Below are 24,584 nucleotides of genomic sequence, written 5' to 3'. Positions count from 1 at the left end.
GCTTATTTATGTAAACATATTGATAACAATAAGTAGTTTTTTAATTGTACTTAAACTACCATAATGTTTTTGAAAGTACATTGCAGTACACAATAGGGAGAGAAGACATTGAGGCATTGTCTATATGGACTTTTTCAATTGTCTCAGTGGCATATAATTTTGTTATTATATGTCTGCTTATCAGTCATGTGAATAAAATGTCAGTTAGAAAATATTTGAAGAACTTTTTAAAATCATTTCTTCAATTTCAGGGGATCTATAAATTTTTGTATTAGTAATTAAAAGGGAGAGGGTTTGCCAAAACTATACTATTGTACACAACAGGGAGGAAATGGATCTAAAATGACTCAAAAGCTGTACATGTACTTAATGAATGACCCCTACTTTGACTCTAATAGAAATGAACATCAAAATATTTTAATGAAATACAAAACTCTTAACTTTACATAACTTTTCAAGTGGACCAATCTACTCTATGAAACTAATTCAGTATGGTATATTAGCTGATTTAAAAGATACACAAGACATTATTGACATGCTCACATATTCAGTAAATTTATCCATTTAGATGAATTTCCTCAAAAACTCTTTAAATATATTTAAAAACTGGCCAGTCTTTTAAAATTAAAATTTCACATATATTAGGGAACATCAAAGACATGTTGGTGGCCTGACATGTTTCTTAGTTATAATAATAAATTATAGTAATAATTATATTAAAATGTAGTAAAAAGAATAGTTTATTAATATTGTTTTCTTTTAAGAATGTTTCCTAATTTTAATGCCTGCTAGCTCTTGGAATCCATCACAATGCATTTTGTCCTGTTATAATTATAAGGCTAGTTGCTGCTTTAAGTATTTTAAGACTATTCATTTATAATTCAAATAAAACAGAGAAAAATGTTCTTTCACAATTGAAAATTTTCCTTTACAAAGATTACATTGTCTTAATTAAATTTTTGCAAATAAGAAAAATTTTAAGAGTTTGATTTATTAGATCAATAAATAAATTTTTGATACTAAAAGTATGATGTATTTATATAATGATTAAAGAGATAAGGATTTTATTCTTTTTCTTATTTAGGATACTCCAGATGATACATTCATATTAGATTATCATCCATCATTTAAAAACATAGTTATTGGTTGTGGATTTTCAGGTAAGATATTTGATCTTTTTTTGTAAACTTTTAATTATTGTTCTAAAAATAATTATTAAAAGATTTAAAAATTATGTATTTAAAATTATCTAATAAATTGCAAAGTTAACTGATTTTATTATAATAATAAAAATACATTAATAAAATCTTCCCATTTTAACTACCGTATTTTACGGATTATAAGACGCACTTTTTTCTTCGAAAAATTGCCTCCAAAATTCAGGTGTGTCTTATACTCGAAATTAATATAAAAATGTCCAGTGTTTGATTTAAAATTCCTGCGTCTTAAAAATGGCCATATATTTGAAACCTATCTCTATCTGGCAACATTGAATTCAACTGGCAGCAGCAGTGCACCGATGTGACGAACATGAGTTGCATGGTGTCAGGATAGAATTATCTGGATGTACGATTCCCATGCTTTTTCTCTTTTCAAACGAGCAACAGTTGTTGCCATAGAAACTTGGATCATGAAATGACTGGTGGTTCTGAATCCATGATCGCGGATTGGCCAGCGATCATCGTGTGACCATTGTATGATCAGTGGACATCCAATAGTGCTAATAAGCGTTGATTGGTGGATCAGCGTTTGCTTCAATCCGTTTAAAAGGAATAAATTTAGGCAGTAAAAATGGTAAAAATGTTATTTTTTTTAAAAAATTGCTTAAAAATATGGTGCATCTTATAGCCCGTAGCATCTTATAGTCCATGTAGTATGGTACATGTTCTAATCTGTACTTTGATAAAGTTACTGATCTTGATTTGTCATTTTAAAAATCATTACCATTCATATGTAGTAGTTAGATGGAATTGTACTGAATAAATTAGCTTAATCCTTGTTTTCAATTCTCATTTTGTTGGTTAAAATTTGTATATATAGAAGATTGTAAATTAATTTTTAAAAACTTCTGAGAAAGTTTAGATTAAATATACATTATGAATTTTTTAAAATTTTACCAATTTTTCATATCATTTCAACAAAGAGAATCTTTAAAATTATTTAAAACAATGGAGCCAGATTATTTATCCAATTCTTACTTAATTGTATTGTAAAGAAATACACAAAAAATCAATTTTTCTTTGTTCTGACTTACAGAGGGTAGATAACTTTAAAATTCTAAAACATTAATTTTTATTTCATTATTGATATAAAGTTAAAAAAGGTAAAAGCAAACCCAATCATATAAAACACTTTATTACATTGTTAAGTACCCTAAATGCATTTCACCAAAAAAATAGGCCTCCTCAGTAGGGTTATCAACATACAGTTTTAAACTCTTGACAATATTCCATTATGGATTTACATTACGAATTTCCATTTACATATCTGACAAAAGTCTCCCGGTATGAAGCTGTCAACACATCCGTATTTAAATTAACTGTATTATTTTGCATAACTATGGCAAAATGTTCTTTAATAATGTAAAAATTGTTTATAAGGAAAAAAATAATGTAAAAAGAAAAGTTAATGCTAATTTCACAATTATTAATACTACAATGATGAAAGATAGGAGAATTATTAATTTTTAATCTTACAGCTGCTAAATGTTCCAACAATCTGGTCTTCAGTTTTCTCTTCATTTCACCAATACAGAAACTTGGAATATTACATGTGCATTTGAGTCTGTAGATCATGCCTTCTTCTTCTAATGGGTCCTTTTTAATACTTCTTATAACCATCAGATTGGACAACCTATTATTTTGAGTTGAAGCCAGTTTAATTAAATTTTGATTAAGAATTTTATTATATTTTTCATATATGCCTTTTATATAAGGAAATGATATGTACTGTTTTGTTTCTTGTTTCTCTTTCACTTTATATCTATTTGATATGAATTGGTTATACCAATTATTTAATATTTTCTTTGGATACCCATTTAGAATATACTTCTTGCTTTTATTTCCTGTTCTCTTATATCTGTTTTTGTTGTTCTGGAAAATATCTTTCTTATTTCCATTAAATATATATTACGTTTTTGATTTATAGGGCAATATGATTTAAAGTTAATTACTTTTTTAGCACTACATCGTTTTTCAAATTTACAATATTCAAGACAATCTATAAATTGTGTAATCATTATATCTAAATAAATTATTTTATCATACTTCTCAGATTCTTGGGTGAATTTAATATTTGAATAAGTGTCATTATTACACTATTATATATAATCAATATGTCATCAATATACCTTGCAAAAAATATAATGCCCGTTAGGTTTGATAAAGTTTTGTCCATATCTAGCATGTAGATTTCTGCTAGTTTTGGTTCAATTACTGAACCCATGGAAATGCCATCAATTTGGCAATAAAAGTTTTCTTTACTGTAAAATAATTAGTTTTGTACTGGCTAATAATTATCTCTCTTAAATAATTTGAAACTCCATACTTACATGTACTCTTCTATTAATAATAATATGATTATACAGAGTCTATCAATGTTATATTCAGGCAAAATTTCTTCTTTTTCTAATTTTGATATTGACTCCTCTGCATTTTTTATGCTGTATTCTGAATTTGGAATAACCTGCAACGACTTATTATATAACTTAGAAGTATTTATTAAAAACGTAGACTTAATGATTGGTCGGCACTTCCTCTGTTTGATTTTGTGTTTTAATTCTAATGTTTAACTTAGGAATCCTTATATTTTCCTTAGGGAGGATTTCTTACTTTGATGTATTGAGATGTAGCCTTCATTTACTAATTTCTTTAATTTTTTGGATAGCCTTTGTTGTATTTCGATGAATGGATCTCTTTCAAGTTTTTCAAAATTTCCTTGCAATATAATTTCCTGTTTCCTGTCTTCTAAATCTTGTAAATTCATTACTACTATTTGGTGTGATTTGTCTGCTTTTATTAGGCAAAGATTATAGAATTAAAAAATTCTTTAAAAATATAATATTTACCTATAGTATTTAGTATCTTGCTTTATAATCCATAATATAACCTTTCTTGGTATTAAACTTCTTCAAATCTTCACTTATCTTAATTTTAATTTCCTCTCCTTTTTTAAGGTTACATTGAAACATTGCACATTCATATCTGCTATTGTATCTATTACTCTATTAAAGAAAGGTAAATCATACTAACACCATATGACAAGAAACGTATATAATCTTCTGGCATTTTCCTTGTAGACAAATTAAGAACAAAATTTTTCTGCCATTCTATTTTTTCGTTTTCTAATGTATAATCAAATAATTTTAACAATTTAGCATTTTTATTTTTTATATATTTCCTATTATTAAAAGTTTGTAACCTTAACTTTTTATTCAACTTCTTTTTAATATCCTTAATCTGCTTAGACATAAAACGAATTGTTTTACCTTTCTTTCTGATAACTGATTTTATTATCATTCTTTCTATTTTCCATACTTCTTCTTTGTGGATATCTCTTCTAATTGATTTTCTCAGTTGAAGTGTTCTTGGGATGGTTTCTTCGCATAGACGTTATTTAAAAAACTGTATATCTTCAATGTGTCTCTCTCTCTCTGCTCAAGCAATTTTCTCAACCTTTCCTCCAAATCCATCCTTCTTGAAAATAAATATATTCAAAAAGGATTATTGGAATATATCTTCAGAAAATTCTATTTTTCTTTAGATATTGTTTAGTGCATTTTAGTTTTTCCAGGGTAAATTGTACTGTGGCAGCGACAAGGATGGGTTTCTCTTTCATCCATTTCCCATTGATGTTTCAGGTGTTTGCCACTCTCCAAATTTTCCTTTTTGTAAGCATCACTGTTTGTTTCCCTCTCCCATTTTGCAAAGCTGCCTGCATTTGCTAGTAGTTGTGCTGCTCCAGCTCTCTGAAAATAAAGGTTGTTACTAAGTTAGGAAAGTTATTTCTTTATTCAGTGTTTACCACATTACTATAATTAAAAAATGTAGTAGTATTGAATGTTAAACCTGTAACTCAAATTATGTGATATATATATTATTCTACATGATTGGTTTATTGTAAATAATAATAATTACTTGAAAGCACTGAACAAATCACCTTTATAGGTTTGAATCATTACTTTTATGTGAATATGAAAGTGAAAAGTCATATTTTATTGTTATTAAATCTTTTAAAACTACAGATTCTATGATTTGAATCTATATTTGTGGCAACTAGCTTTAGTTTACTTTTACACTTAAATATAAACAATTTTCAATTGTTAAAATAAAAGAATATTAATGCAATTGCCATCTTGTCCCCTGGCTATGCCACTGGCAGATAATAGTAGATATACAGAAAATAATATTTTAACATTTCAACACTAGAATATCATCATATATTCTTATGTTGGATTGTTGTTGTTTATAAAATGATTATTAAAATTTATTTAATTTCAAATATTCACATATATATAACATCTGGGAAAGTGAAATATATAACAGAGGATATGGCAATTGGTCCAAAAAACAACCCCAAAATTTTTACATTTTTGGACTTAGGACATCTTGAAATGTCGAGAAATGCAAAAAAATTTTGGGATAATTTTTTGGTATGGATGTTAGTATGTTGTGTGTGGCATGATTTTGTTTACCCTCTTCAAAGTTTAATAACTCTTGTGTGTTTTTTCAAAAATTTCTGAAATTTTGCAGGGAGGTTTGTTTATTAGGCAGATTAATCACCAAAATTTAATAGCATCAAACATCAAGGGGGTGGGAGATAAAGGGGACATGCATATCTCCAGTAGGGTCAGACTTAATGATGATTTTACTCATTATTAGCCTTTACAATTTTTTATAAAACCCATCCGTACCCTCAAAATTAAGCTTTTTGCCATTTTATAATAGTTACACTACTATGCATATGTAGCTAGAACTATTTCTAAGACTAACAGCACAAAACCTTTCTCACTAATTTCTAGCCTTATTAACTGGAGTACAAACGTTTTCGGCCTGTACTCCAGTTAATAAGGCTAGAAATTAGTGAGAAAGGTTTTGTGCTGTTAGTCTTATAATAGTTAAAAATATAATAACAGATGACACCACCAAAATTTTAAATTAAATAATGAAATTATAAACCCCATCCCTACACTCCAAATTAAGCTTTTTGCCATTTNCTTTACTAGTCCACTAATGCAGGTTTGTACATGTAATCTAAGTATTTACTTTAAAAATATCAATAAAATGAAAATTGTTAGAAATGGAAAGTTAGAAAATATTTTAGTCATTTATATCTAAGAGAGAATCAAATTTACTGGGATGTATTTTCATTTATTATTAATATTATAATGTTTGGAAATCTTAGTCAAAAGTCAAAACAAAATTATTTATTTTCACCTGGAGAAAATAAAGTATTTTATTTTGACTTTTGACTAATATAAGTTCTATGAATAAAAAAAGTCCAAGCAGACAAAATACAAACAGAAATGTAAAAAGTAAAGACAGAGGTAAAAAGTACTTTGTCATTTATTTTGTTTTTCTAATCGACTAAATTTTTATCTTAAAATTTTCTGATTTTTTTTCATTAACATTAAATTTTATACTTTTAGTCAAACTGGATTAATTATGTTGGATAAGAAACCTAGTAATTCCCTCAAAAAATGCTGTGAAAATGTTAAAAATGTTGCTGAAACTTCTTTAACAGAATTAAATGATGAAATTATGCAAGAAAAATATCCTCAATTTCTTTTTAATAATGATTATATAAAATTTTATGAAGAAACTGGAGGAATTATTTTGGCAAATAAAGCACTTTCTGCAGTACAAGTTAGTATTCTTACATTAATATATTTTTGAAAATTTTTAATTATTATATTTATAAAATTTAAAGTAAAATATTTAATTTTCAGGAACTTTTTATAAAAAGTGGTGGCAAATTTTACAGTTCAGAAAAGGTCTGCAATATTAAACCAGGGAAAATAATAACTATTGAAACAGAAACAAAAAGTTTTCAAACACCATCACTAATCATCTGTGCAGGACCTTGGACAAACAAAATATTGAAGTTTTTGGATATTCAAGTACCCATAAAAGTATTTCACTTAAAGCATTAGTAAAATTAAAGTTAATAGAATTTTATATAAAAAAAATTTATATTTATTCATTTTTGAAGACACCAAAGGTACGTGTATATTATTGGAAAGAAAGAGAAAATACAGGAAGAAAATTTCCATCATTTCTTGATTTGAATGGAATTGGAACACATGTATATGGATTTCAAGCTTTAGAATATCCAAATCATGTTAAGGTAGATAGTAAAGTTTTGAATACATTATTAATCTATAATTTCACAATTACATCCATTGTTTTTCAATTCATATTTATTTGCAATTAAGTAATTTAATTTGTTTATCATTCTTTGTTGAATGGAAGTTTCAGGTTTCTCTCTGTACCATGCTTTTGTTAAAATATTTAATACTTTAAACATAGTGTGGCCGGTGGCCATATTGGCATACATTTATTTTATTTTTATTAGTATATACATATTTTTAGTTCTAATATTCTTTCCCTATTTCTTCGATATTTTTGCCGTGGAAGCTATCCCATATTCAACAATACAACACTTCAATTGGGAATATGCATATACAAATTTATATTTGAATATATTGTGGCCNCAAAAGGTAAACTCTCATATTTGCCAATGATAAGAGTGCCAATGATAAGAGTGCCATTTAAACAGATAAATTCATTATCCATACAAAAGTTAAACTCTCATATTTGCCAATGATAAGAGTGCCATTTAAACAGATAAATTCATTATCCATACAAAAGTTATATAATAATTTTCCAAGATAATTAGAAATTTTCTCTCTGGAAATTCTTGTAAGAAGTTCATAATTATTAAAATTATCAGATACATAATATGAGAGATGCTCCGATTGTCTCATTCTAGCATTAAAATAACATTATTGTAGTCATATATATATTCATCCAAAATCTCCAGTATGTCTGAAAAAGTTATTATACAGTCCTTCCAACAATAACAGAACATACAGTGATTGCCCAGAAACTCTCTATTATTTTCATATGACTTTGATGAAATTTTTTAGTATGTTTGATAGCAAAATATCAACAATTAATGCATAAGTTTGGAGAAAAATGATAAATAAACAAAAGAGTTGGACATCCTATTTTTGATAATAATATCTAACATTAATAGAACATGTACTGATTAAAATTACAAAGAAAGTAATGATTGGAATCCATGAAATTTGCATAAAAATACAATCAACAAGTGAAAATAAAGGTTTAGTAAAATGCATAGTACCTTACTATTAAAAATGGGATGTTAGAAAGACCTAACTGTATGGGAGAAGATCAAAATTGATGTGTTTTATCAGGAAGATAGAAAAGTAACTCGGATTGTTAAAAATTTGGGAAGATCTTATTCAACAATCTCAAAAATGTTCTCAATAATAAAGAGCAACAAACAGGAAGACGAAAGAGTGAATGCAAGAATTCACCTGGAGAACATTGTGCAATTGTTCAGCGTGCACTGCAAGGAAACACGTCCGTTCAAAACAATCAAAAATGAATTGAAGCTGAGCTACAGTAAATCAACAGTGCACAATGTTTTTAGATCAACAGACAATGCTTCTTTTATCCAGGGCTGTGGAGTTGGAGTTGTGGAGTTTTGGCATTTTAGCCAGAGTCAGAGTCATCAAAAAATCTGCCAACTCCGACTCCTTTTTATTTCCCAACTTGTTATGTATATAAAACAGAAAAGTATTGAAATCGTGTCAAATTTGATCTCCAAGTTTTTTTTTTTGCAAATCTACACGTTTGGAGACCTCCCAAACCCCTCAAAAAAGTCAATAAAAGGGGAAAAATTTGCATGCATGTGTGTGTTGGCATCTAATTTGTTTAATTTCTTTATTTTCTGTTCTGAGATATTAAACAATATCTCAGAATGGGTACAGTTTAAGAAATGAAATGTGGCACTGTGGCTTGCATATAAAGGGGCATTAATACTATTAAATTTTAGTTCTTAATTAAAGATCAACAGGGTGAAGAAATAAAAGTGGTCGTGTATTATATCTCTTAATGCATATTTTACTCATTATTCAAAATTTAAAAAAAAATAAAACTCATCTCTATCCTCAAAGTAAGCTTTTTTGTCATTTTATAATAGTACAGTAAAACCCATTAAGATGTTCTCACCTAAAATGTTGGAATGTGTATGGGGACATGATTTAGTTCAACCACTTTGACGCTTAATAACTAACTTCTGTGTTAAACCATTTGACTTCGATTCTGACCACAGAAATTATTAGGCTTCATACAGGGTGAACAAAATCATGTCCCACATACACAGTAACATCCACACACATAGAAAAAAACCTCAAATCTTTTGCATATCTCGAAATTTCAAGGTGTCCTGAGTCCAGAAATGTAAAAATTTGGGAAGGGTCATTTATTGAGCGAGCGCTACACTTTCCCTCTGTTATATATAACAGCCGGAAAAGTAAAAATTATCGAATACATATTTATATATTGACTGTGTCAGTACTTAGAGGAGTCTTTTAGCTTTAGAATAAAAAGTTTCAACGTTCTTTCTATCTTTATTAGAATGCTATTTATTGAATCTTTTATTCTGAGGTCACGTGATGACATCAGAATTTTTGGGTTTCTTTTGGTAAAAAGTCTGCTCCTGATTGGAGTTGGTAGATTTTTACGTGACTCCACAGCCCTGCTTTTATCAAAATGAAGACAGGAAAACAGCTCAAGGAGAAAACAAAAACAACTTTGATTACGATTTGCCAGAAACAACTTTAAAAGAGGGGAAGGATGGTGAAAAGTAATTTTCTCAAATGAGAAAAAGTAGAAACTCAAAGGACCTGATAGTTTTAAGTATTGTTCAGCAGACAAAAGTCTAGATCAAAAGCAGTACTCAAAGAGAGTAGCTAGTGTGGTACACTCAAGATTTGGATGGGGATTGGATAGAATAGAAAGACAGATCTAGTATTTATTGAAGATCGAAACAACTCTCAAACTTATCTGGAGCTTGTCTGGAGGCAGCTCCAAACTTAGGGACAGAAAATTGCTGGACAGGGCTTTGAATTTATGTAGGATAATGCAAGCTTCCATGTATCAAAAACAATGTTATCCTTTTTTCATAGTAAGAATGTCTGACTTTTGGACTGGCCACCCCTCAGTGCAGATTTAAATTCAATTGAAAATCTTTGTGGTTATTTGGTTTTCCAAATATATAGCAGTGGAAAGCAATACAGGACTGTCACTGAACTAAAAGCTGCTCTCGTGGAAGCATGGGAAATTACTCCACAAGAATGACTGCAATTTTTGATTAGTTCTATGTCTAATTGTATTTTTCACGTTGTTTCCAAAGATGGTAGCAAAATCAGCTACTAATTTTAAACATATTATAAGTCAAGATATTCTATTAATGTTGGACATTTTATTTTTGCTAATAGTATCTAGCTCTTTTGTTTAGTAATAATTTTTCTCCAGACTTGTGCTATAATTGTTGATATCTTACTATAAAATGTACTAGAGAATTTCATTAAAGTTACATGAAAATAATAGAGTTTCTAGACAAAAACTGTATGTTCTGCGGCAGCCACTCCTCTAGGAGTTTCCCGTGAATCCCAGATTGAAAACGGGGACAAGGGTTTTCCCGGATGGGATTCTGGGTATTGTGGCTTTTTCTTGTCGGGTGATCGCTGCCATGAGCACGTGTAGCTCTCTCTCAAGTGTACTCGTAAGATTGTTGTAAATAAATGTTGTTTTAGTTTAAAACGTGGTCGTGGCCTTAACTAATTCACGTTTACCGCCTTCTGATAAACACAGTCTTTGTGGAGATGGAAATGGATGGAGAAAGACGGCCAGGTTTCGTCTAACCGATGGCGGCCATCCATTACCTCCAGTTCTATTATTGTTGGAAGGACTGTACTTATCATAAGGAGGAACATAAGAAATAACTAAAAGGATATTTTTAATATCCAATAGATCTATTATTATTATTATTATTATTGTTATTATTATTAACTCTAGACTGATATAATATGGATTTCAATACACAAATGTCTTTATTAAGACAAATGATAATACTTCCACTTGGTCTACCAACATCATACTGTCTACAAGCTTTGATTGAAGATTACTAATATTTTGAACTTTCTATCAAATAAAGTTTTGACATCATCATCATCATACCATGTTTCAACCAAACAACATATCTCTGCCAAATTAATTAAATTCCAGAATTCTATATTGTCAGATTTATTCTTTAACCTTATCCTTAAGTACACTACACACTGTTTTCAGGATATTTTCCATCATACATTTCATTAGAAATTATACTTCTAAAAAAAAGTTCTTCATCTTTAACCTGATAGATTTTGCTGTCCAAGTTGCATGCATAAATTATATCATCTACTATTAATCTATTATAGCATAATTTAATTTTTCTTACACCTTTTAAACATAATTCATTAGCATATAATCTTAATTTATTTCTAATCAATCTAATAGGTACAGAATAATCATCATTTATAAAGATATTAGTACCTTTTAAGTTCCTCATATTCTTATAAACTTTTATTTTATCTTCCAGATCCATCAACTCTCATGTAACAAGTCTTTTTTGTAAGTGTGAAAACTCATCAACTCTATAACACTTAATATATGCTCCAGAGACTTTTAAATTATCTTCAAACAAATTTTGCACCAAAATTTAGCATCCTCATCACTTCCATTATCTGGAAGACCAGAAATCACTATATTATTTCTTCCTTCTTTATCTTCCAACTATAACAGTCTGTCAAATAAGTTTAGACTACATTTTTTCATGTCTTTGAATGATTTACTATTGGTTAAACTAGTATAACCATTTTTCTCATCCTTTTCAACTACTGAGATCCGAGACTCCATATCTACAAGTGCTGTATCCATGTTTTCTACCCACACCTGGATATTTGACAGTCACTCCAAAAGAATTTGTAATTTATGATTAAAAGAAATTTGCTATTTAAGCAAAAAACAAATACCATCCTGAACATCAATTTCTTTTTCATCTTGAATTTATGAAAGAATCAATTGTTCTGACAGGTCACTTGTAATCCCTTCGTCTTCATTCTGAGATCACATTCTTACATTTCTAGCAGATAAATCTTGAGAAACTGGAGAAAAAGTCTTTCTTTTCTCAGGAAATGTATTAGCCATAAGATTCAGAAAGAAAAATCACTAAAATAAATCCAAAATTACAACTGTTAATTTTTTTCACAGCAAGAACCACCATAGCCAAGCAGTGCCCATTAATAAATATAGACAGACAAGTATGAATTATTCTAATGATAAGGTTGGATTAACTATCAAGGCTAGAACTTGAATAATTTTATAGATACTATGTTATTTTGTCCAAATTATGTGGTAGCTATGAAATTAATTAGCCTATAGTTCTAATCCAATAATTTCTATTAAAAAAGAAAACTGTGCAGGCAGTCCTCAACTTTTGGATGTTCAACTCTTGTACATAATTACAAACGTTTTTGGCTGTTTTGAATGGCCTTCTTCAGGTACAATCTTATACATAATGCTTTGTTGGCTGAAATTGGTGTACAAAAAACAATTTAGACTATCAAACAAATATTACCTACCTTTGAGCTATCATGCAGTGACTTGTCCTTTTAATCTTTTATGAAAATTCATTTCTATTGTATTTTCTGTGGTTTAATCTATAATTTTAATACAGTATTTTAAATAATGTTTTATGCATTATAACATATTAAGATAGGAAGTTTTACTATTTTTACAGTGAATAAGAGTTTTATAATTTTTATTTTTAGCTCTCTGAGAATAGAACTCCATTTGCAACATGCAAATCTATCATTCATCATTTCTATGCATTTTTAGGAATGCATTACATCCAAAAGTCAAACACTGCCGTATTTATATTTTTAAGTAATCTTACAAATAAAAACACATTTATGTTAAAATTTCTAAAACAATTAAATATTACCTACCTGGTTATTTATATCTAACTTTTTCTGTCAGATTTATATTTCTCCAAGAAACCTGAAATATATTTCTGAATTAAAAATATATTTTAAATATATAAAATTGTTTTGTATGATAACAGAGTGACAACAAAGTTCTGAGACAACTTGAAATATCCATTTTTCAAAGATCCATATCTTTGAAAAATGGCATTGAATACAAAAAGTGATAACAAATTCTTATAACAAACAATACAAGGAACAATGTTAACAATTACTACTTTAAAATCTTTACCTTCACATGCCTTGATACAGATGCTTCATAAAGCTGTTACAGATGGCTTGTACTTCCTTGACAGATATTTTATACTATTGACAGATGAGGACACCCCACAGGAAATCCAAGTTTTGGTGTATAGCATAGCTATGCTTGCCAATATTGACAAGCTATAGTTGATGGGGTTGGGTCTGAGCTATATGGTGACCATTCAGACCATGGGATAAAGTCAATTCCATTATTACCAAACCAAGCCTGGATTTCTGCTTTCCAGTGCACTGTCTCGCTGGAAAATCTATTTCTGGTTGTCAAAGTGGGACTTGGACCAAGGAAGAAGAGCAGCTTCAAGAACATCTTGAATGTAAATTTCATGATTAATTTTCACATCACTGTCAATTTATTTACTATTGAACACAAGAGTGTTTTAATAATAACACAGTCTTGTGTTCAATAGTAAATAAATACGAAAACACGGTTTCAAAAAACGAATCACTGTCAATGAAAACTACAGATTTGCCTGTCACACAGATTCCACCCCATATCAACTTGTTGAGTGTGTTGTAAATGTGTGGTTATATAACTGGTTAGGTTATTAGAAACATTTAATATTAAAGTATGCATATAAGTAAGGTGACCAATCATCCTCTTTTTGTAAGTTCTGTCCTCCCTTGAAAAGTGTCCTCCTTTTTGATATTTAAAGACTAATCTGTAATCTTTGTATTCGATCAATGCCAAACCAATCTGTTGTGTGTGATGTGATATGACATGTTTGTATTTAACATGACAATTTATCAATGCTCTGTACAGTGCGACGAGATGCAATTATGAGATGCATGCTCTTCGCACGGGAGACCTAGAGAGAGAGAGTGCAAATGGCTTTGTTTACTTCTTATCAAAACACGACATGGCACCTATGCATGCAGTAGAGATTATTATAGTGTATTATTGTTGCAATGAATAAAATGTTTTTTATTTATGATATTTTTTCCTTCAATTTATTAGTGTCCTCCTTTTCATTGTAAAAAAGTTGGTCACCTTAATATAAGAATGTAAACTTTGTACACAATTTGCTCATTGATCCCTTCCAAAATCATCGACCTTGTTAGGAACTCAGCTTTAAACATAAATTATCATCTAATTGACTTAAGCTCTACTGATTTTGATAATTTCATTTCATTTAACTTTATAAATTATTTTTGTCTAAGAGATATCAATGTTGTTTGAGAAAATCATGTTTTATCCAATTCAAATTGGAATAGAAACATTTTATAAAACTCATCACTTTTGCACATTTGTTGACTCCTGATAAAAGATATATAGCACAAAACTGTTTAATTTTTCACCAAAAAGCAGTTAGTCTAGATTTAAGTGTGGAGACAAATATTGGATGATTGCAATTAAAGTACTTCACCCTAGTGGATGCTGTCTACAGAGACATTTAGAAGTACAGATAGTGTTGCCATCTTTTCAAAATCACTAGAGAGGTTGAGGCGCACGTTTTAAACGTGTAAACGTGTACGTGTGACGTTCGGCGCCGCTTTCCCGTAAACCTAAAAGTTTGACAATGGTGTTTGGATAGTCGGTGGAATCATGCTCGACATTTCAAACACCATCGTCAAACTTTTAGGCTTACGGGAAAGCGGCGCCGAACGTCACACGTACACGTTTACACGTTTTAAACGTGCGCCTCAACCTCTCTATTGACCCGGACGACAGGTCAGGTTTGTTCGAACAGAAGTTCCTGATGCATGCACAATGTCATTTTACAATGCAAAGAATAACGTGCATGCCGGTTCTAAATGGTTACAGTTAGGGACTAGGGACTTGAATTGGAGTAACATAAGTAACCCTAAATTAAGAAAGAACAGGTACAGATGACTTAGCTCTTGGATATTGGAGACATGTATGGTCATACATGTGTGACAATGCCGAAGGGTCCCCTCTATACTTCGGCACCACAGGACCGAAGGGTCGACATTGCATCGGCGAAGACGGCAATGACAAATTTATCAGGACTGACACCACTGTGTCTTCTGGATAGACATAGAGACCGTTACGTTCGAATTTACGCGCGAGCAGTCGCGTATGTGGACTCTTGGACTCGGGATGGAGACCAATTAAGGTAAAGAAGTGCACTTTACAATTCGATTATAGAAATTAATATCCATTTATTGATTATATAGGCCTAAACTAGTTACACTTATGTGTTTAGAGAGAGAGAGTGTATAATTGTTTGCGCGTGGTATTTACCTGAAGATCGCTTTCTTGAATTGGGTCCTTTTTCCGGTGAAGATATGTTCTTGGTGGGTACTTGGACTCATCGGCGGTTAAGCTTCTGATCACTGGCTATTGGAGGAGCATCGGCAGTAAAATGTATCCGAGTGTACACACACGACCAACCTTCGAGGATGCGAACTCTTCTGTCAGGCGAACTCCCTGTCACGTCATTAAACCTTCTCCTTTATTTGGGGGTACTCCCCCTCGCAATTCTTGTCCTTTTTTGGTAAAATCGTTCTTTACATCCAATGGCGATTTTTCGCGTTTGATTCCTAGTGACACATTCGATGTGTCACTCAAACAGGGAAGTAAGTCCGTGGGAAAGGATATAATCATATCCGTAGCGATCTTTTTTTTTTCTTTTCGAACAAAACTTTTAAATAAAATTTTCTTTTCAAGTCCGGCCTCTCACACATGAGAAAAAAAAAAGGTCGGCAGGTTGCGCACCACACGTCGGCGTAAACAGACTAACATGGCAGAATTGCAGATGAGTTTCAATGAGTGCGAGTTCTTTTGCTGTTAAAACAGTGTAAATTTATAAAAATATTTGCAAGAACTTCGTTTCATCGTAATTTCACAATTTCTACAAAATTCCTGGACAAAATTAATAGTTCACCCAGACAGTGAGTCAATTCCCGGACTGTCCGGGTGAAAACCGGACAGGTGGTAACACTAAGTACAGATGCAACCAAATCTAGTATGGTGACATTTTGGGACATAGGGAATACAGTTCTTTAAAAAACCATTACCAAAAATCACCACTATGGTACTTCTGGACTGTAAGTAACAAGCATTTCATTTGTACAAAATGCACATGCTATACAGAGACAGCAACGCATGGGATGCTGCTCAATGTGGTCTCCATTTTGAAGATGTAAAACCTGATGATGATGAGTAGTGTTTTGATTCACTATAATGATTCACATGCAGTGTGATACTGTCTTTCAAGGCTGCCAACAGGTGTTAAGAAACACAACTAATCAATCATAATGTTATTGGTAAAATGTTCAGAAACTGCTGTATACAATGTCCAATATATGTAGGTGCTTCATCTTGCATGAAAGTCAAATCTGACTCAAGTTGACTCTTGGCATTGTTGCTGTTGTAGTTAGGTTATGATAATTATTGAGCACCTCTCATAGCCCATCATAGAGAATGTCACAAGTCCATTGAAACTAGCTTATTCAAAGAATGGTTCAAGCTTATATGTGGCTGTGAATCCTCATCAGACTGAAATTTTAGGCACATATAGTGGAATCTGCTGGAAAACATGGGTTTTCAATGGCCCAAATGTGATAGTTATGAGTATTCACTGTTCTACTAAAGTAAAAATGTGCGTCATTGTTCCATATTAATCTTCCATGGCCACAACCATTCTGACAAAGATCAATGCAATGATAAGTCAGATTTCCCTGTTAATAGCAAGTATCTTATAAAGTTACATGATGGTTGTAGCTGGTCTTACAAGGAAAACAATGCACCAACTTTTCCATATTGTGCCATAGGATACACCTAACTGCCTTGACAGTGTATGTTACTAATGAAGCCTGCAACATCATTTATTGACTGTTGGTAAACTGTGGTAACATCTTCAATAACTTTGTGAAGTGCTATCACTATTAATTAATGGTTATAGTGCTGCCTCAACTTGCTTTGTACAGAGTAGTTAGTAGCTAACTAGTAGCAAGTATTCAAAAACAAGTTATATTTGTAATTATAAAGATTGAAGTAAATGATTAATTAGAGTATTAAAATTCTTTGAGAAGCCAAATCACAGAATAAGTTTGTCTCTATTACTATAATTTTCATTTTCTTCTTCATTTTTTCCCCATGTTTATATGGGGTAGGCATTTCCATCTTTAATCTGTCTTCTCCACTTCTATCCTCTTTCTCCCAAATTCTCTGCCACCTTCTCTCTCCATCTCAGCTTTGCTCTTCCTCACTTCCAACTTTCAAATCCTCTTTCCAACAGTTTTCACTTCTCTCTACATGTCCAAACCATCTTAATCTACCTTCCTGCATCATCTTACTTATAGGAGCCATCTTGACTGTTCCTATTATGTAATCATTTTAATTCTCTCCTTCGTCACACCACACATCATCTCAGCATTCTCATCTCTGCTGTCTCCATCTTCATTTCCTGGGCTCTTGTAATTGCTTAAAGAGCCAGGAAAGGAGGAGGAGGACACTGTTTTTACAAAATTATTTATTTTTGTATTTCTACACACCCATTAGAGGCACAAGTAAGTACATTTTTGTTTAATTGCTTACATCTCAGCACTACATCATTGCAGGTCTTACCAAGGTTTTATATAATCTTCCTTTCATTTTGCAGCTTCTTTTTTTATCACACAGTACTCCAATTATCTTTCTCCAGTTCAGTCATCCACTTTGAACTCTAGGCTGGATTTCTGTTGGGCTACAATTTTTTATCATATTTTAAATTTAATTTAATATATATGCTTTCCACCTCAAATTAGTACTGTCTTGCCCCCCTACATCATATTTTTCCATTAGCAATGGAGTCATGCTGGTCATCTAACTAACTCCTTTCAAGGGAAAATTTTTAAATTGAAATAACATGACTTCTGGTTTGCATTGGAAGTTCATATATAGTTAATTGGGGGCCTCCTGCCCCTATGGTTTCCATATCCGGTCTTGAATTTCATCTATCTAACTCAACTCTGTTTTTGAGATTAAGGAAAGGCAGATGGATGAATGACAGTGGAAATTTATAGGTCTACAATTTTTTCAAATTTCAGCCCAAAAATACCACCACCTGTTGAAAGCAGAAAAAATAATTCAGTACAATGTGATTCTTGTTTACACAGGTTTTATTGTAATTTTGTTTGATCATTTAAAAATCCTGAAAATAATTTTTTGTTGTTGTTTCAAGGGCAATTTTCCTTTAAATATCAAGAAATTTACCAAAACAAATATTCAGTCAATTGATGATTGTCTATATATTAACTACAATTAGATTAAATCAAACACCAGAACACTTACTGAGCTTACTGTACTTTAAAATTAATTAATTAATATCCAAATGCTTTCAGCCCATTCTTATGGGCCATCATCAGGAAATTATCGTTCCACAAACGAACTTTCGAATGTTTGTAAAATTTAAGTTTTTGAAAATTTTTTAAAAATTATTACATTAAACGGTTAAATATTAGATAACAACAAATTACTAGTACATTATATAACCAAACAAATGTAAAAAAATATACTATATCTACAATACGTTAAATTAGTTAAAGCATAACTGCCATATTTTTACGGGTTTTTAACTCCCATCTCTTTTTCTATTACGTATTTCCAGGCCGTTGGGAGAGCATTTGCGTCTTTTGCATTTAAGCAATTATTGTTCACTTTACCCTTATATATTGTTCATTTACCCTTATATATTTCTATCTTCTCCATACCTAATGCAATCATCTGCAAATGGACTGTCTTAACTATTCTCGCTTCATCCCATTTCACGTTTGCTCCTTCTGTTTGTGCCATGACTGCCAAAACTGTGTTATTATGCCCTTTATTCATGTCATATTTGTGCTCTCTTAAACGTATTGCCAAGTTTCTTCTGGTAACACCAATACAATCTTTTGTCACTCCCAACTGCTGATTCTCAAAAAGAATTTTATAGACCCGTTTTATTTTGCATTCTTACTTCGTCTTTATCATTTCTAAGCAGTCTGTATATGTTTAGCACTGTTTTATTTATACACTGTTTTCATGTTTTTATATCTACATAATTTTTCCATCTCTCTCTCCACCTCCTATTGAATGTGAACTTGTTGATTCTATCCCTCTTATTATCTCGTTTGCTTCCATGTTGTAACTCTTGATCAATCCTTCTATTGTGGTTGTTCTGAATCCTAAACCTTTTGCCACTTTGTTAATTCTGCTTATCTCCCTAAGTTGATCTTGTACGTTAGTGCAATACAAGAACGTTCTTTTAATAAGCGCCTTGAATGCCAATATCTTATACCTAAACGGATCATTTGACCATGCTGGTATATATAGTGGCGCAAGTGTGTTTTAAGTACATGGCCGTTTGTATACTGCCCATTTTAACTGCTTAATGTAATAGTTTTTTAAAAATTTTCGAAAACTTTAAATTTTACGAGTGTTCAAAAGCTTTTTGTTTGTTTGTGGAACGATAATTTCCTGAAGATGGCCTATAAGAATGGGCTGAAAGCATTTGGATATTAAAGTACAGTAAGCTCAGCAAGTGTTCTGGTGTTTGATTTAATCTAATTGTAAGTAAACTGCTGAGGAAGTCAGGATAATATATATTAACTAATATTAATAACTCATAAATATTTACAAATTGCTTTTTGAGTATCAAAAATATTTTAATTAATAATGCAAAGTGATAAAAAGATATTCACTTGACATTTTTTAAAAATCTTATTGCAATTCATCTTGTTAAAATCATCTTTTTATAATAATTCAAAATTATATAATTGGTAATAATGATTAAAAATTTTAAATAAGGTATTTAACATGATTTCTTGTGCTCATCTTTTATTTGAAAATTTGATCTTGATTATTATTTTATTCGGTAATATAGAAAATTTCTCTCTCTCCATCAATTTGTCTGTTGTTTGATTAAAATTACAGTTATTGTTCCAAAAAACAGCTAAATACCATTTTATGCAAATTTAATTTCTCCAACCTTCTTCCAAATATCTATTGACAGTTTAATATAATGACTATGTACAGTACCTATGCATGTTATAAATTTTCTGTATGCTTTCCTCCATTCTCCATAAATTTTAACTTTTCCTCATGTTTTTCTGGGCATCATCATCATAAGTTGGTGTCAAATTGATTCTCTCTTTTACAGTGATTTCCTGAAGTGGAATGTCACATGATACACATCAAATCTATCATCCACCAAATTTGTTGTATGATGGGTACACACACATACACAAATGTTGCATGTTAGTGTGGACACTGGTCTGAAATAATCCAAAGAAATACAAACTGCCACAAGTTGTTTGCCACACGCCTCACCAAGCAGTCAGTCCATCAGTGTTTTGCTATGTAATCATATTTTAAGACATTTGATGGTCAGTCTTGCTCATATACAAATTGATCAATGCCAAATATTTACCTCAACATATATACAACATTCTAGTCAGAGGAAAAATGAGACAATCCATGCTCAAATCACAATTAGAGAGATTCTATATCTGGGATACAGATATAGAATCTCATGCATAGGAACTGGCCACAAATTTATTGGATTAGTATGCTTAATAACTATTAATTTCAAATTGTATGATTTATTTTAAACATCAAAAAATGTTTCCCTAAGTGCTATCCTTTTAACAACATAAGCATTTTTTGATTTTCCCTCAGGCATAAATTTGTTCCAACAACAATTGTTGGAATTTCATTTAAAATAGAACAAAGTTTATCTGGAGTGTTTTTGAAAATTTTTTATGAAAAAGTTTATACCCTGAGGATAAGCCAAGATTCATTCCTATAAAGCATAATCCTTGTTAAGTTTTAAAGGTATTCAATATTCTTGAAAAATTACATAAAAACTTAACTTTAATAAAACCTAATTTTTGCAACATACTATTAATTATTCCATATCACTTTTAAAAATCTCATTGGAAAGTATTTTGATTTCCAAAATTGTTTTATTTGTCATTTACCATATTGTAATATTTGCATCATTGGAATGAAAGGGAAAAATCTTTGCCGACTAAGCATTTTCTTGCAAAAGTTTGCATCACACTAAATACTTTTGAAATTATTTCAAAGAAAGTTAATTCCTGACCTTGTAAATTTTGAAATGGAAGTTAAAATCGGAACAAGTTATGCAAATCTAAATGAACAAATTATATAAAAATCAAACAATAAATTTATAAATAATGATTAAAAAAATATATCAAAAAAATTTTTAATTTATTTTCTTCTTCTACATCATCATTCACAATATACATGGGGTAAATATAGATCACAGAATTAAGTGAAAAAAAAATGTCTTAACATTTGCAAATTTAGTTTTCCAATTAACTAACATCACTTGTTTTTTTTATGCACAATTATATTTATTTTCGATAACTTAAAAGCAGTTAATGCTTACATTTAATATCACAAAATTAAATTGACTTCAAATACCTTAAATAATAACATCCCTAACAAATTAACATACATTAGCTAAAACATAAATAACTATTTCTGAATTTTAGAAAAACAAATTGGTTGTCAATGTTAATCTCTTCTTTCTTTAAGGGGGTGCCAACAGAGACTGTCCTGTCATTTCGGGTGGTTTGTCCAGTCCCATCAGATCTAGAATGGTAGGAGCAACGTCACAGAGTGCCGCACTGTGAGTGATGTTTTTTAGTTTGCGGAAGCCCGTGACACACAGAGGAACTTTATTTGTGGTGTGGGCGGTGTGGGGGCCTCCTTTGGGGTCGAGCATTTTTTCTGCATTACCGTGATCTGCAGTGATGACTAGAGTGTAACCATGTTTGTCACAGGCCGCTAAAATCATCCCTATGGCCTCGTCGGTGGCTTCAACGCCTTTAATGGTAGCCTCGTATTTTCCGGTGTGTCCCACCATGTCGGGCGGTGCAAAGTTGCACATTACAAAAGGATATTTTTCTGTCGCTATTACTTTAACCATTTCTTCTGCTACTCCTTTGCAATTCATTTCTGGTTGCAAGTCATAAGTTGCTACTTTTGGCGACTGTACCATTAGCCTGTCTTCTAAATTAAATGCTGTTTCTTGTCCTCCATTAAAGAAAAAGGTAACGTGTGCATATTTTTCAGTTTCTGCACAATGAAATTGTGGAAGACTCTTGCTAGCAATCCATTCGGACAAAACATTTTTTGGTACAGTTGGTGGATACAGCATACCAAAAGGAAATTCTTTCTTATATTGTGTCATGGTATAAATTTTTATATTCTTTGGTACAACATTTGTTTCAAAATGTCTTTCTATACCAAAAGCTTCAGAAATCTGTCTAACGCGATCGGCTCGAAAATTTAAAAAGATAAGAGTGTCTCCGTCCTTAATACACCCTTCCTCATTGACAATGATCGGTTTTAAGAATTCGTCGGTCTGTCTCTCCGCTTCCGGAGCATCATAATGAGCCTGAATCGCCTGAATCACAGTGTCGGCACTAGATTTTTCTCCCATACCCTGCACCAACCCCTCAAAAGCCAATTTCAGCCTTTCGTAGCGCTTGTCACGATCCATGGCATAATACCTGCCAATAACGGTGGAGAGAGAGCCATATCCGAGTTCTTTTATTTTATCCAAAACCTGCTTGACGTAATTGACTCCACTAGTGGGACTGGTATCTCTTCCGTCGGCAAAAAAGTGGACGAAAGTCTTCGGCACCTTGGCAAGCTTGGCTCCTTCCAACAGCGCAAACAAGTGGTTGATATGGGCGTGAACACCTCCATCACTAAACAGGCCCAACATATGCAACCGACCGGTGTTAGAAATGGCATTTTTGCAGGCCTCTACAAAGAATTCGTTTTCGACTATCTTCTTCGAAGCCACGTCCATATTGATACGGACGATATCCTGATACATGACCCGTCCACAGCCGATGTTCATGTGACCCACTTCGCTGTTACCCATCAATCCATCCGGTAATCCAACGAATTTTCCGGACGCTTCCAGAGTATAATATTGACCCTCTTTCTGCGCTAACGCATCCATAACCGGCTTTTTAGCATAATGAATGGCATTACCCTCTAGAACATCGGAAATGCCCCAACCGTCGATGACAATCAAGCAAACGTTACTCATTTTAACAAATTTTACCACTCCGATTTTCTGTAGAAGCGAACGACTCTGTAAAAAACGTGGACGTCCTTATTGTAAAATTTATTAAATTTAAAAAAAAAATCTCGTAAAAAATTAAGCAAATAACTTACTCTAAGAGTTCTTAACAAGTTTATAATTAGATAAATATGATTATAATCAAGTTAGGAGCAGCAACAGAACGAACCTGGGCAAATGAATGGGAAAGTGAAGGAGACGGTGACACTCCTTTACTTTTTATATTCCTTTAGCCGGCTCCGCGCCGATGTCATTGAATAACCTTGGCGTTGTGACGTCATCGAACCGTACATTACGCATGTTTTTATCATTCGTTTCACGTCGATTATTTTTTATAAGTACACGTACTTTATTAATTCTTCCTTATTGTAAATATTAATTCAATAATTATATTTTCTTTTGGGAAGTTTCGTCTCCAATAATGAATATCCAGAGGTCGTGCGCGAGTTTTCTACTCCGAATTTATTTATTTTTCTACAGATTTAATACTTTATACATCTTTAAAGTTTTGATAGACTGTGTAATATTAAATATTATTAAACAGAGATTAAAAGAGAAAAAATTAATTAGTTTATCCTTATATAATTAAATTAGGTGTTAATGTTCGAATCTGTTTCCGACTGCCATATTGAATTACAAGCGCCTATTGCAATTACGAAAACGTACACGTGATTTGTGTCAGGCATTACATTGAATTAACGATGTTATCTATTAAGATTTTATTACATAATTTACATAGATATCAGGAAAAAAGATAATCTTTCCCGAAGACAATAAAGTAAATTTAATTTCCAAGTAATTGACTCACCGTTTCTGCGGAAATGATTATTCTCTATAATTGTTTCTACAATTTTATGCGCGTTGGCTTAAGGTCACGGAGGAATCCAAACGGCAATAAATTTATTTGTAAATTTTGCGAATGTATTTCAGAATTGAACTTAAATTTAACGAATAATGACGAAAAGATGAAGTATTCACTACGTTATTTTATTTGCGGAAATGTTTTCGGTATTATTTCGGACGAGAAACAGAAAATTTTGGAATATTTCGATCAAATATAGAAAAATTAAAACTCAAGAAATTAAAAATGAATTAATTAGAGACTTTAGGTAAAATGGTTTTTCTCCGACATGGATAAATCGCAGGACTATTTACTTACC

The 24,584-nt window shown here is 31.3% G+C and overlaps 2 protein-coding genes and 1 long non-coding RNA gene across 6 annotated transcripts in view; 1 reads left to right on the top strand and 2 right to left on the bottom strand.

The window, feature by feature from the left end:
- LOC111632030 (peroxisomal sarcosine oxidase-like) overlaps positions 1–7,474 on the top strand; it is a 17,716-nt gene extending 10,242 nt beyond the window's left edge. Inside the window, exons 3-5 of the mRNA XM_023376386.1 lie at positions 6,647–6,863; positions 6,947–7,129; positions 7,210–7,474. Of these exons, the coding sequence (XP_023232154.1) occupies positions 6,647–6,863; positions 6,947–7,129; positions 7,210–7,431 (622 nt within the window). The 3' untranslated portion in view covers positions 7,432–7,474. The remainder of the gene's footprint in view (positions 1–6,646; positions 6,864–6,946; positions 7,130–7,209) is intronic.
- LOC111632033 lies at positions 2,241–24,584 on the bottom strand. Of its 3 annotated transcripts, XR_002757798.1 has the most exons (5): positions 24,233–24,584; positions 13,347–13,682; positions 13,079–13,130; positions 12,713–12,790; positions 2,241–4,966 (listed from the first exon to the last, which is right to left on the bottom strand). It is a non-coding gene; the product is annotated as an uncharacterized LOC111632033 (long non-coding RNA). The 3 variants fall into 3 exon arrangements; XR_002757797.1 differs by lacking the exon at positions 24,233–24,584 and having other exon boundaries at positions 13,347–13,752; XR_002757799.1 differs by lacking the exons at positions 12,713–12,790; positions 24,233–24,584 and having other exon boundaries at positions 13,347–13,752.
- Positions 21,510–23,729, bottom strand: LOC111632029 (2,3-bisphosphoglycerate-independent phosphoglycerate mutase-like). Of its 2 annotated transcripts, none has more exons than XM_023376385.1 (2): positions 23,594–23,729; positions 21,510–23,436 (listed from the first exon to the last, which is right to left on the bottom strand). In XM_023376385.1, exon 2 carries the CDS (start codon positions 23,389–23,391, stop codon positions 21,856–21,858), a length of 1,536 nt encoding a protein of 511 aa, XP_023232153.1. In that variant the 5' UTR covers positions 23,392–23,436; positions 23,594–23,729; the 3' UTR covers positions 21,510–21,855. The 2 variants fall into 2 exon arrangements, with proteins under 2 accessions (XP_023232153.1, XP_023232152.1); XM_023376384.1 differs by having other exon boundaries at positions 23,520–23,673.

This window comes from Centruroides sculpturatus, unplaced genomic scaffold (genome assembly GCF_000671375.1).
Source record: "Centruroides sculpturatus isolate CEXI.00-Female unplaced genomic scaffold, Cexi_2.0 scaffold696, whole genome shotgun sequence".
NCBI classification, from domain to species: Eukaryota; Metazoa; Arthropoda; class Arachnida; order Scorpiones; family Buthidae; genus Centruroides; species Centruroides sculpturatus.
The sequence above is the reverse complement of the archived record's forward strand: the minus strand, read 5'-3'. Positions and strand labels throughout refer to the sequence as shown.